The sequence below is a fragment of the Balaenoptera physalus genome, assembly GCF_965194825.1.
Source record: "Balaenoptera physalus genome assembly, chromosome: 11".
NCBI classification, from domain to species: Eukaryota; Metazoa; Chordata; class Mammalia; order Artiodactyla; family Balaenopteridae; genus Balaenoptera; species Balaenoptera physalus.
In genome coordinates, this window is record NC_138896.1 from 70,728,671 (window position 1) to 70,743,146 (window position 14,476).

A 14,476-nucleotide genomic window follows, 5' to 3' on the forward strand; every position below is an offset into this window, starting at 1 on the left:
CCAGAAACCTGCTTTTATACTCTGGCTTCCACCTCAGTGAGAAAGGAATCTGCTCAGTGTAGTCATCCCAGTCAATTCTTTCTTATTTCAGCCCCACAACCCACCCACCATACAGACAAAAAAAAAAAAAATCACTAAGTTCTACCCCCTTGCTGTGCTTCCCAATCACTTTCAAGATAAAAGCCACACTTCTAACACAGTAAACCTGTCATTTTATGACTGATTCTGGCCCATATCTCTGCCTACTGTCCTCAGTTCTAACCCTGTTGAACTATTTGCAACTACATTAAAAGCCTTTAGGCTTTTATATGTTGCTATCACTGCCTGAAAATCCGATCTTCCAGCATGTCCCTAAAGAACTCATACCCTACTTTCAGGACTCAGTTCAAATGTCCTTTCCTTTGGAAAACATTTCCTGAGATGCGGAAAGTCAAAGGCTCTATTCATATAGGTCACCAGAGGGTAAGTAAGTCCCCTGAAGACAAACAATACACTGTATTACTCCTTGAATTCTTAGAACTTGGCACATAATCAAATGCTAAATATTTGCTGAACTCAAATCAGTGAGGAAGGGACTTCCCTGGAGGTCCAGTGGTTAAGAATCCACCTTCCAATGCAGGGGACGTGGGTTCAACCCCTGGTTGGGGAACTAAGATCCCACATGCCACGGGGCAACTAAGCCCGTGTGCTGCAACTACTGAGCCCACATGCCACAACTAGAGAGAAGCCCCCGCACCGCAAGGAAGAGCCCGCGTGCTGCAACTAAGACCCAACTAAGTCAAAAATAAATAAATAAATAAATAAATAAATATTTTTTAAAATAAAATAAAAGCAGTATAAAAACAAACATTATTTAAAAAAAAAAGAAAAGAAAACAAACTTCACCTTCCAATGCAGAGGGTGTTAGTTCAATCCCTGGTCAGGGAGCTAAGATCCCACATGCCTCACGGCCAAAAAAACAAAATATAAAACAAAAGTAATACTGTACCAAATTCAATAAAGACAAACGGTCCACATCAGGGCTTCCCTGGTGGCACTGTGGTTAAGAATCTGCCTGTCAATGCAGGGGACACAGGTTCGAGCCCTGGTCTGGGAAGATCCCACATGCCACAGAGCAACTAAGCCCACGCGCCACAAATACTGAGCCCGCGCCACAACTACTGAAGCCCACATGCCTAGAGCCTGTGCTCCGCAACGAAGAGTAGCCCCTGCTCGCCCCAACTAGAGAAAAGCTTGCACACAGCAACGAAGACCCAACACAGCCAAAAATAAAATAAATTTAACAAAAAAAGATCCACATCAAAAAAAATCTTAAAAAAAAAAAAAAAAAATCAGTGCAGAAAAGCAGCACCCTTTAATAAATGTTGTTGGGTTAACCAGATAATCATATGGAAAAAAGATAAAACTGCTTTTCTTTTTTTTTGTGAGCACTGGAGCCACTGCTCACAATGAATACCAAGATAAATTCTTGATGGATAACAGAGTTACATGTAAAAAATGACACCTACAAATAGTGTAGAAATTTGTTCTTCTACAAATACTAGAACAACACATGGCTGGAATCCTTTATCACCTACAAGTGGAGAAAACTTCCCAACGTGATTCAAAAAAATACGTCCATATATTTGACTTAATGGAAATAAATGTCTGGAGAGCAAAAATACCATAAGTGAAATGAACAGATTTACTGCAATATCAGTAAAACCATATTTTTTATTCTCAATTATATCTGAGAAATCAGTGAGTTATTAAAACAAAAAGTTTAGAGATGAAATCAGAACACACAAATCAAAAGCTTTTGAGATTTATAAAAGGTCTACCAATAATAAATTCAGTAGAGGCAACAAACAGCAGACTGGAAACTACAAAAATCCGAATTAGAGAAATGAAAGACAAAAATTATGGGAAAACATAGCACAGGTAGTTCCCGGAAATCTAATATCTGTACAATCAGAATTCAAAAATATAAAGAAATACAGGATGGCAGAGAAGGCTAACAGACTGAATGTTCCCTGAGCCAAAGAAACAAAACTGAGTCTTCAGATCATGACTTATAACAACTAGACATATTTATGAATTTTAAAGATCAGTATTAAAAAAGGGGAAATCAGGGATTTCCCTGGTGGCGCAGTGGTTAAGAATCCGCCTGCCAGTGTAGGGGACATGGGTTCAAGCCCCAGTCCGGGAAGATCCCACATGCCGCAGAGCACCTAAGCCCGTGCACCACAACTACTGAGCCTGCGCTCTAGAGCCGGCGAGCCATAACTACTGAGCCTGCATGCCACGACTACTGAGGCCCGCACACCTAGAGCCTGTGCTCCACAGCGAGAAGCCACTGCAATGAGAAGCCTGCACACCACGACAAAGAGTGGCCCCCACTCGCCGCAACTAGAGAAAGCCCATGCGTAGCAACGAAGACCCAATGCAGCCATAAATAAATAAATAAATAAATAAAATTTCAAAAATTAAAAAAAAGGGGGAAATCAACAAGTAGTATCAGATTTTTCTGGACAAAATCAAATGTTAAGAGAAGAACAAAACCTTCAAATTACAAAAGGAAATAAGGCATAACCCACTATTTCTATACCAAGCCAAACTTTCAGTCAAAATACCAACTGCAAGGAGAACAGAATCATATTCTCACATAAGCTCAGAAGAATCCCACCTACAAAATATAAAAAAATTCCAAGAAACAACATTCTAGCCACAAGAACTGAATCAGGAGAAAAAAATGGAAAAGACTTAGTACAGTAAGACAATAAAGAAACTACAACATAGTAAAATGTTAACAGTTAAGTCTAGGTAATAATTGTTGTGATGTTTAATGCAAATTTTAAATGACTCCTGAAAGAGATGTTTCCTACAGGTCAAAAGCAATAATGTCCTATAGCTAAAATTCTGTAGCGATTCCTCCTTTTTCCTATTCTATAGGATAGCAGCATCAAAATAAAGAGCTGTAGGCTGCACCCAAGAGTACAGAAACTGAAGATGTTCCAGTGTGATAAGCTGATGTACTTACAGGGAGTTTGGTGAAGGTCGGGTTGGTGACATGTTTCCCAAAGGCATCTTCCTGGAACTGGAGAAGCTGTACCACCAGCCCAGCCAGTGTTTTATTGGTAGGAGCATCCGCATGAACATACTGCAAGATAAAGACAGAAACTCAAAAACTGGGACAACTGTGCAGAAGACAATGTTAGCTTACTTCCCAGTACCTAAGTACCGGCCTGGTGGCAGATTTTTAAGTGTCTGAGACACTTACATAAACAAATACTGGGAGCCGTGGGGAGGGACAGATAACATATCCTTTCAGTTAACAGATCTTAAGAATGAGAAATACTATGCCCAAGAAACCAAACCCAAGTGTCATCTCATCTGCACCTGGACCTAAATTAGATGGTGAGATCCTGGACCTCAAACTTGAGCCTGATGCTACTGAATTGGCCTAAAAGTTTGTTCGGGTCTTTCCATAAGATGTAACAGAAAAACCCGAACGAACTTTCTGGCCAACCTAATATAATGGAATGAGACATACTGGCCACTATATTTCGCATGTGGCCAGAGAGCCAACTGTGTTACAGTTTTTCAAACAAGTCCACAAATTCTTTGACTCCTCTCAACAAGAGGTGGGGATCTATGGCCCTCCTCTATTGAATCAGGACCATCCTTAGTGACTCGCTTAAAACCATTAAAATGCAACAGAAGTGATACTGTGTGACTTCTGAAGATAAATCAAAAAAAATCATGCAGCTTCCTTATAGTTCTTTTGGGACACCCACCTTTGGAGCCCTGAACAACAATGAAGTCCAACCACCCTGATATCACCATACTGAGGAAGCCCAGGCTACACTGAGAGGCCACATGGAGAGGCCCCAGCTGCTGTTCAGAAGACTGACAGCACAACCACCAGACACATGAGTAAAGATGATTCCAGGTGATTGTGGCCCCCAGCTGTCAGGTCACCCCCAATCATCAAACATCCCCAGTCAAGGTCCCAGACACCACTGAGCAGAGACAATTGGCCTTACTGTGCCCATCCAAATTCCAGACACACAGGAACTCTAAGCATAATAAAATGGTTGCTTTTATGCATTAAAAAAAATACATGTGTGGGCACTTAAAAATGGTTAGGATGGTAAATTTTGTAAGTTTTTTACCACAATAAAATTTTTTTAAAACAAACGTACATGAAAAGTTATCCATGCTAATGTGAATAACGTCAAGAAGGCCAAATTCATGGTAGACAGCAAGCAAGCATTACAGCAAGGAAAGATAAAGGGTACGTGACAGGGAAAGCATAAGTTACTGAGTTCAATTAAATGCAAAAATTTAACTTAGTATTAAGCATTCACTATCACTTTGAAAAGCCATCATTTTTTTTTCTTTTAACCTCCAATTCTGAGCAGGAAAAAACATCTATACTTCCTTCCATAAAAAAACTAAAAGTTTTCTTCCTGGAAAAAACCTCTTTCCCACTACCACCCAACATTTCAAGATAATGTTTCTATTGCAATAAATAAAGTCTAAGGGATACATATACAGCAAAATATGAGCTACACAGTCTACCATTAATTACTATGCCTTAAGTTGACTGGCTCTCAAGATGTGCTACTGTCAATCAAAGACAGAGCATAATATAAAAGGGCAATTCTTCTTAGAGCTTAGTATCCTCACAAATTTTTATTTGTTCAGGTATGTTAGCTTTCCACTCTAAATAAAACAACCAGCATGCAGTTAACTTTGCTGAAGACTGGTTAACTTTGCTGAAGACTGGTATTTTGTTGGAATGCTTTTTTTTTTTTTTTAATTTTATTTATTTTTGGCTGCACTGGGTCTTCGTTGCTGCGTGCAGGCTTTCTCTAGTTGCAGTGAGTGGGGCTTCTCATTGTCGTGGCTTCTCTTGTTGCGGAGCACAGGCTCCAGGCACGCGGGCTCAGTAGTTGTGGCTCGCGGGCTCTAGAGCACAGGCTCAGTAGTTGTGGCACATGGGCTTAGTTGCTCTGCGGCATGTGGGATCTTCCCAGACCAGGGCTCGAACCCGTATCCCCTGCATTGGCAGGCGGATTCTTAACCACTGCACCACCAGGGAAGTCCGGAATGCTTTATTTTACATGAAATCCCCAAGACCAAAGGTTGGTAAAACCCAGTCTGCTGCCTGTTTCTGTGTGGCCCACAAGCTAAGAATGGTTTTTACATTTTTTAAATGGCTGGGAAAAAATTAAAAGAAAAATAATATTTCATGACACATGAATATTACATAAAATTCAAATGTCAGTGTCCATAAATAAAGTTTTATCAAAACACAGCACACTCATTCATTTGCACATTGTCTATGGCTGCTTTCCTGCAAGAGCAGAGTTGAGCAGTTGCAGCTGAGACTGCATGGCCCGCAAAGCCTCAATATTTACTCTTGCCCTTTACAGAAAAAGTCTGCCTATCCCTGTTGTAGACTACTCCTTTTTGTCCTTACAGATAGCTTCCTTTTATTTAATTTAAAGGTGTCCTGTAAAAACACATTTCCTTAAGGCCACAAAGTGAAACAAGCATATCAGACATGAGCCAATAACTGGAAACAAGTTTCATACAATTAAGCACGTAAGATGTCAATTCTGTTAGTCTAAAATAATGGTTCTCAAGTTTTAGCCCCACTTACTAATTCAGTAAGTCGGGCCCAAGAATCTGCATTTCTAACAAGTTCCCACATGACACTACGTGACTGGGAACTACACTTTAAGAACCACTGGACTTTTTTTCAAAAATCCACTTCAAATATTATCATATATCTCAGTTAAAGAACAAATTTTATTATAATTTAGAAGTTAAAAACCAGGTAAGCAATTTTTAAATGTTAAAAACTTCTTACAATTCCCCTTTCCTACAATGCCAATTCCCATAAAAACCAAGTTTACTTTTCTGAGGACTATAAACTTTCAAGTGAAAACTTAACATCAGATTTTTTTTCCAATTTACTCAACATAGTAAATCTTTAATAAGTAACACTCAATTTTGAAAGTAATCAGTGATACTCAACATAGTATAATCTTTAATAAAGAATAAACTCTTCAAGTCTAACCCACAGAACTGGCAAAGTATGTTGTACATACCCACAAGATAACTTTATAATCTTTAATAAGTACAAGCTTCTCAAAAGAATCACATAATGTACTGCAAGTTTTTCCGCACATGGTAAAGCAACGTGAAAAATTAATAACCGTAACTTTTTATATTTCATATACCTGCAGACAACTGAACAGCGCCAAATCCTAAACCTGAAAGACACCATTTGGAGGAAGGTTGTTCGGCGAAAAACAAACCAACCCTCCAGGCAAAAAGTAATTTTTAATGACTTACATACATAGCTTTGTATATATTCTAAACTTCACTACTATCTACACACTTCATTTATTGTCATTCAGAATGAGAAAGGTTTCATGTGGACAACCCTACAGTTTCAGAATAAAGATGGCCAGGTGCAAAGCCCAATCAAAATGATTATATTAGGTATTTTAAGATCCAATTTTTAAACTATAAAACATTTTTAACTCCATTTACTTTCTCCAAATCACCCACAAAAATGATCAAACATTAAAATGTATGCAAGAGATGACACTTTTAACTAATAAATTAAATCTGACATTAATAAATTAATGTCAGATTCATACCCTCTCAAAAGGCAGTCAATGTACGACTATAAGATTTTAAATCGACTTATAAAAATTTCCAAGAGTAACATTCTATTTAACGAATAAGAATGAAGCAGGGGGACCCAATGATACATGGCAAAAGTATCACTACTACCTCAAATTTATATAATCCTACCTTCGAGGACTATCTCATTTGATTCGAACAACTGTCTATGGGAGTCACAGTCTTACTCCCAACTTACAAATGAAAAATTAAAACATGGAAATCAAGTCACCTGCTCAATGACACCAATTAGCAGCCAAGAGTACTGAACTCACGTCTTCCAACCTAACGTAATGCTCATTCCACTATCCCATACAGACATAAGTTCATTTCAACTGCTTCCAAAAATCTCACCTAAACATAAAAAGTTCTTAATAGCTTTCAAAATAATGAATCCTGATTAAAGGGGAAAAAAATTAATAATTATATAGACTACTTCAGTCATAAAAATTTTATCTTTTGATCAAAAAAAAGTTCAACAGAATGTTTTACTTAAGACAACAAAAAATTTTTTAGTCTCAAAGTATTCTGATTAAGAAAGTTAGGAGGATATGTTTAGAAAGTTGTTATCAATAAATCTGCTTTATATTCCCTGTGACATTAATATAGTATCAAAAGTTTAACTTATCCATAAACAATTCTATTGTAGCAGATGTCCCATCTGGGAAAAACAAAGTCTTAAACTGTTAAATACTTTATGTAAAGGGCACTGAAATGCCTTCCTTGGGCAATCTACTCTATTTTAGAAATCTTTGTTAAATCCAAAGCATCTTTATTTAAATCATCCTAAAATCTTAAATCTTATTTCAGGGGCAAGCCAAACTTCGGGAAGAAACTTACCTGGGAACTTAATGGCTTATAGATATACTTCACCTTCACAAGGTTTTATCATCTGAAAATCACTCTGAACTATGGATAGAAACATATCTTTCAAAGTTAGGATGAAAGATATGCACCCAGTAATACAAAGCAGGCAGCTTAGGTAGATAAACAAGCTTCTGCACTGCTAGTGGACTGAAAATGCAACCTCAGGCAAACAGTTAACCTCTCTGTGCTTCAGCTTCCGCGTACCTAAAGTGGTCACCTCCTCTGGACTCCTTTGGCTAGCTGAAGCTCATCCCAGTCAAAAAGTATTCACTCTCCTTTCTGTACTGCTAAGCCAAATGTATCAACAAAGCCTAAATAAACAGATTTCTATACTAGTTAATCTGTTCATTCATGGAACAAATATTTACTGAGCACCTCCTACAGGCATTCAGAAGACAAAAACAATACAAGGAAGTTCTCTTTTAATTTGAAATCACTTGGGTTTTATAAGTAGGTGCCTATGTCTATCTTTTCCACAACACTGTCAGTTCCTTAAAGAGAGGGATTATGTGCAGCCAAAAAAAAAAAAGGGGGGGTGGGGGTTGGAGCCAGGCAGACCTTTGAATTCCAAATTTGCCACTCCTAACTGTAATTCTTAGAGAAATTACTTAAATCTCCACCCTCAGGTGTCTCTCATGTGGAAAATGAAGTAAATAATATCTTATCATTCAGAACTGCTGTGAGGATTTAAGTGACTTATGTTTTAAATGCCTGGGTAAGATGGATGCTCAGTTGTTCACTGAGTGCATACATAAACCCATCAATAAAAATGCTACTATCAACGTCATGTTTATTTCATTTATTTGCTGAGATTTATGAATTTGAAAACACACTATTAAATGCAACAGAAAAGTTTAGTTAAAACCTATCAATGTGTATACCAGGTAGAGATATATCCTGTACAGAGGAAGCAAAGAACCTTCTGGTAAATATTTTCACCACACCAACACCACTCTCAGAGGCTGATAGGATTCTGACTGTCAGGCCCAAGGGATATACAATTCTTAATCTGCGTAGGCCCAAGAAACACACTCTAGCTTTATGAAACACTGAGAGGTCAAACCTAACTTTAATTTTGTCTTTAAGGCCTCAGGCACACTGAGCCAACACTAGCCTACCGTCTTCAACACTTTGGGACAAATCCTGCAATCAGCCTCACAGCCACTTCCTCACCCACCCAAACAAATCTTTTAAAGATTATCCAAGCCTAAAGCTGCCCTCTTAAAATTGGGCGCAAAGAGATGCACAGAGTTTGGAGAGGTAGAAATTACTATTACTGTATTTCCCTTTTTCTTTTCCCTTCCTTGCTATCCAAAGGAATATTCCGCCTATTTCTCTTTGTTAAAGCTACATTGATAAAGTAATACAATATTATATGTCAATTATATCTCAATAAAACTGGGGTAAAAAAATCCAGACTGGGGGGAATAAATACATTAAGGTATATTAATTTAAGATCCAAAGTATTGGCTGAAGGGCACATGATAAACAATATTTTAATAATATAAATATATTCAATTCCCTTAGCTACTACCAGAAGCTCTATTGCCAACACCAAAAAAGTGACCAATTTACCATTGTACAAGGGAAAACAATATTCTTGTCTACCTACATGTAAATGAGAAAAAGCTACAATCCCAAATGTGACTGCAAAATTTCAGGGGGGAAAAAGTCAAAGAATCAAAAAATATACTGTAACTAAAAATATATATCGCCTCTCACTTCCTAAAACCTCAGATAAGAAATGGTCATTTATTAAAGTACCACAATGGAACGCAAAAGAACCCAAGATCCCTGCCCATGCCTAACAACTTCCAAAAGCTGATAGGCTCCACTGCGCTGTACACCCCAAATGAGTAGGTTCCTAGACTATCTTTTCATTCATTCCAACAAATATTTACTAAGCAACTACTAAAGGCGAGACAATGAGATCAAACATGTTCCGGGACACGTTGTAGTGAACAGGCCTAACAAGGTCCTTGCCCCAGGGCTATGGTCCACAACGGGGGAAGTAGAGAACTGAAAAGGGTGTTCCGGAAATTTGGGGGCAAAGAAGAGTATTTTTGGCAGTCCGCGTCCTTACACCTTCTAAGGGAGTCATTCCTAAATAGTTACATAAAGGGGAAGCTAAAAAAATATTTGTTATAAACAAGAGACTAACTTACAACTTTTAATACCACTGACTCAGCGGAACTTACATTCCAAAGGTAGAGCAAACAGGTAAATGAAAATAATCTCAAAAAGTGGTATGAAGAAAACAAAGGTGATATGAAGCGGGGTGATCTAACATGAATGGGGTTCTCACGGAAGGCCTCACATTAGCCACAAGTGAACATTAACTCTTGCACTCCCACTATACATAACCAGAAGTAGTGAAGTAAAAACCGTCATTTTTTAATATTAGTTCTCATGAATATTGTAATTATATTAACCTGCTGTAACCAACGTCCGAGTACAATCGTCCATAGTCCGTCTTTAGCATACCAACAGCAGGTAGTAAAACCTTAGTCACCTCACTTGACTTTGAAGACTAGTCTCTAAACAAAACTTGCCGCTTTTACACCTCTGGCTCAGACAGTTTTAATCATCATTGTTCACACACCTAAAGCAGCCAACAAAAGAGTAAGATTCACACCCTCCGGGTCGCTGAGCTCGACCTGCTCCTGCAGGAGCAGGCAGGGGCTTTCGCCCGGGGTGCATGGGCTCCCAAGAGCGGAGCTCCGAGGGCCAGTGGAGTCCCGGGCGCGCGGACGCCGAGAGCGCACCGCGGGGGCGTGGCGGGCCCTGCGCCTGCCTTTGTTGTCCCTCGTGGCGCGCGGGGGGAGGGGCGGCCAGAAGCCCGCGAGGCCAGTAGCCGCCCCCGGCCCCGGTCGCGTGGCCTCCCGGACCCTACGAGCGCGCGAACCCACCTTCTTGTAGTGCTTGCCCAGCCAGACCCGCACCGAATCCAGCTGGGACACCGTCTCCGGGCTCTCCCAAAACTTGCTGGTCGGGCCCCCGTCCTTCCGCCGATAAACTGCCAGGCCCGCGGCCGCCGCCGCGCCTCCCAGACCCGCGGCGCCCGCCGTCGCCCCCAGCCCGCCGCCGCCCGCCGCCGCGGCCATCGTCGCCGTACGTCGTCTCCACCGCCCAGCCCGCCCCGCCCCGGCCCTCGCGGCGTTCCTCGTTCGCACGCGCGCGCGCAGCCGCCACCTCCGCCTCCCGGCCCCGCCCAGTCAGCCCCCTTCCGGCGCGGAGGCCCGGCCCCACCCCTTCTCGGGACCGGCGCCTAACTGACGAGGGCACACGCATACGCATGCGCAGCACTCTCTCCGGGCGGGCCTAGGGCGAGCTCCTCCCCCGCCTCTTCCGCCAGGCTGTAGGACAGTGCACAGTCTCCGCCCCCCAGCTTCGGCTTCTGAGTGTGTGGCTGTTTCCCGGATACCTGCGTCGAATCGTTATGCAATCTACTACTGCACGGAGGTTCTGTGTCATCGTCCGCCACCGCCGGGGAGAAAGGGGCTGGCGTGAGATTCTCCGAGAGGAGAACCCGTTTAGGGTGTCGCGTGCTGGCGGAGGAACCCACACGCCGGATGGGAATCTGCGCCTGCCCTGCTTGACCTCAGACCTTCTGCACCTAGTGACCCTGTCGTCCTTTGTAAACACCTATTTGGGACCGCCACCCTTTGCAACAGCTGTTTCCCTCTGATTGTCACTCAGGCGCTTTCAAATCATAGCTTAAAGGTACTTAAGAAAAGTGATCCCTGACCATGCAATCTTGAACAATCATTCTCACTCGACATTGTCGGCGTAACACTCACCGTGACCTGGCATTTTACTTATTTTCTTATTGAATACTTTCCACATAAATTGCATGAGACCCTAGTCTTGACTTGTTCGCAGGTGTACCTTCAGTGCTGGGAACAGCGCCTGTTACCTAACAGATGTTCAATAAATATTTGATGAATGAGTGAATGACCTACAGGGAGGCAGAAGGCAAATAATTTTAAATTATTAACGAAATATGATTGGCCATTATGGGGTTTTGAACTTAATGCTATCTGACCCCTGAACAGCAAGTGACTAATTGCTTGTGAGTTTTTAAGACCAACTTTTAAGAATGAAGACACTGTGATCAGGGAGGAAAGGAGATTTCAAACACGTGAAAAAACTGGAACAAAGTCTTTAAAGTGTGAAAGCATACTTGGCGAAACTCTTTAAGCCCATGGAGTGGAAGCAGAGATGTTATTTGGGGTGGCAGTGAGTTTTGAATATCCTGTAAGCATTAGAAAACCAGCTTGAACAGAGAGAATGACAGGACCAGATTTATCGATTAGGAAGTAGCTACTGCAGCACTGTGAATGATAGAGTAGAGGAAGAAAGGCTGGAGAAAAATGCATGGACAACAAAAGAAAAAATAAATTGGACTTCATCAAAATTAAAATCTTTTGTGCTTCAAAGTATACCGACAAGAAAATGAAAAAACCCACTGAATGAGAGAAAATATTTGCAAATTATATACCTGATAAGAGACATACCCAGAATATAGAAAGAACTCTTACAACTCAATAATGAAAAGAGCAAGAACCCATTTGACAAATTAACAACCAAATGGAATAAACTTGGTACATGCAACATCATGGATGAATCTCACAGATATTATACTGAGTGAAATAAATCTTACCCAAAGGGATATATATAGTATGATTCAATATATATGAAGTTATAGAACAGGCTAAACTCTGAAGTATGGTTCCCTCTGGGGAGTGGAGGGGAAGGAGGGACATGAGGGTATTTCCTGGGGTGATAATAAGTTGTAGTTTGAAATAGATTTGCATTACACAGATGTATACCAATTATGGAATGGTAAAGAAAATTTATGCATTTTACTATAAATTTCCCCTCAAAAGAAAAGAACACTAAACAAATACTAAACTCTTATTCAAAATATGCATGCTAAAGTGTTTAACGGTGAACTGTACCTTTCACACAGCTCTCCAAACTGCAAGCTAAATTCACATAGCAATCTATCAAAAAGTATTTTTATTGCTCAATAGGTGAAGAGTTGATTAGGTTTCTTCAATTTTGAGGAAAAGAAAAGAATTGGAAACTGTATGATTGATGCCAGTTGTTACAGTCATTAGCTTTCTCAGTTTCTGGGAAGGATACCAAAAGGCTTCTCTAAAATGTATCAAAGACTAGTGTTTAGCAAATATTTTCTATAAAGTGTCAGATAGCAAATGTTTTAGGCTTGCAGGCCATATGTTCTCTGTTACAACTACTCAGCCCTACCATTGTAGCACAAAAGCAGCTGTAGACAATACATAAATGAGTGAGCATGGCTGTGTTCCCAGTAAAATTTTATTTACAAAAACAGGTAGCAGGGGCTTCCCAGTGGTGCAGTGGTTAAGAATCCGCCTGCCAATGCAGGGGACACAGGTTCGAGCCCTGGTCGGGGAAGATCCCACATGCCGCGGAGCAACTAAGCCCGGGCGCCACAACTACTGAGCCTGCGCTCTAGAGCCCGCGAGCCATGACTACTGAGCCCATGCACCACAACTACTGAAGCCCACACACCTAGAGCCCGTGCTCCGCGACAAGAGAAGTCACTGCAATGAGAATTCCGCGCACTGCAACGAAGAGTAGCCCCCGCTCAGCAATGAAGATCCAACACAGCCAAAAAAAAAAAACAAAACAAGAGGCAGACAGTTTTTGTTTGGGATGATGAAAATGTTTAAGAGATGGATAGTAGTAATGATTGCACAAGATTGTGACTGTACTTAATGTCACTGAATTGTGCACTTAAAAGTGGTTAAATTGGTAAATATTATTATATATTTTTTACCACAAAAAAAAAGCATATGTGGCAGGCCAGATTGGGCCTGTGCTATAGTTTGTTGACTCCTGACAAAGACTATTATACCTATTACCTTTAACTTAGAAGCATCTTGTTTAAATCAATTTACTCAGATCTGCTTGAGAAAATCACAATATTGCTTATTTCATTGAACTTTTACAATATTTTTGGTAAAATACTTTTATCACAAGGATTAGGTATATTTTCATCTAGACCTTAGAGCCAAACATTTAGCTTATTCAATTTATGGAAAATGTCTGTCATATAACCTAATTGACAAAGCCAGTCATTATTGTCAAATCAGCAAAAAATTTGTTTTTGTCAGAAAAAGTCTTACTTCATTTTTCAATTCAAATAAAACTGTTAATATTTAAGTCAAGGAATAATATCAAAGCTGTGGAGGACTAGATTACATAACATTTTATTAGATGATTATTAAAAGCAGTCTGGTCAAGATTGAAATGATTTAGGGCTTCCCTGGTGGCGCAGTGGTTGAGAATCTGCCTGCCAATGCGGGGGACACGGGTTTGGGCCCTGGTCTGGGAGGATCCCACATGCCGCGGAGCAACTGGACCCGTGAGCCACAACTACTGAGCCTGCGCGTCTGGACCCTGTGCTCCACAACAAGAGAGTCCGCGATAGTGAGAGGCCCGCGCACCACGATGAAGAGTGGCCCCCGCTTGCCGCAACTAGAGAAAGCCCTTGCACAGAAACGAAGACCCAACACAGACATAAATAAATAAATAAATAATTTAAAAATAAAGGAATTCCTTAAAAAAAAAAATTGAAATGATTTAGATCTAAAACAATGTATCCATTTTTATAAATTATAAAAAACAAGATAATACACTTATTAAATCAGTTATCAAAAACCTCCCAACAGAGATTGGGATTGACATATATACACTAATATGTATAAAATAAATAACTAGTAAGAACCTGCTGTGTAAAAAAATAAATAAAATAAAATTCAAAAATTCAAAAAAAACTTCCCAACAAAGAAAAGCCTAGACTTGATGGCTTCAATGGTGAATTCTACCAAACATTTAAAGAAGAACTAATATCAACCCTTCTCAAACTTTTCCCAAA

General features: G+C 40.3%; 1 protein-coding gene across 5 annotated transcripts in view; it reads right to left on the reverse strand.

The window, feature by feature from the left end:
• SMARCC1 (SWI/SNF related BAF chromatin remodeling complex subunit C1) overlaps positions 1–10,702 on the reverse strand; it is a 182,618-nt gene extending 171,916 nt beyond the window's left edge. For 4 of the 5 annotated variants that reach the window (XR_014250518.1, XM_082411971.1, XM_082411973.1 and 1 more), the window contains exons 1-2: positions 10,461–10,699; positions 3,020–3,139 (exon numbers count right to left, since the gene is read on the reverse strand). Coding sequence is in view for 4 of the 5 variants with exons in the window: in XM_082411971.1 (XP_082268097.1) it covers positions 3,020–3,139; positions 10,461–10,655 (315 nt within the window). In the remaining variant the exon portion in view is untranslated. Of the gene's footprint in view, positions 1–3,019; positions 3,140–10,460 lie in introns of all 5 variants that reach the window. The other variant, XM_082411972.1, reaches the window with a different exon arrangement.
• Positions 10,703–14,476: the final 3,774 nt, after the last annotated feature.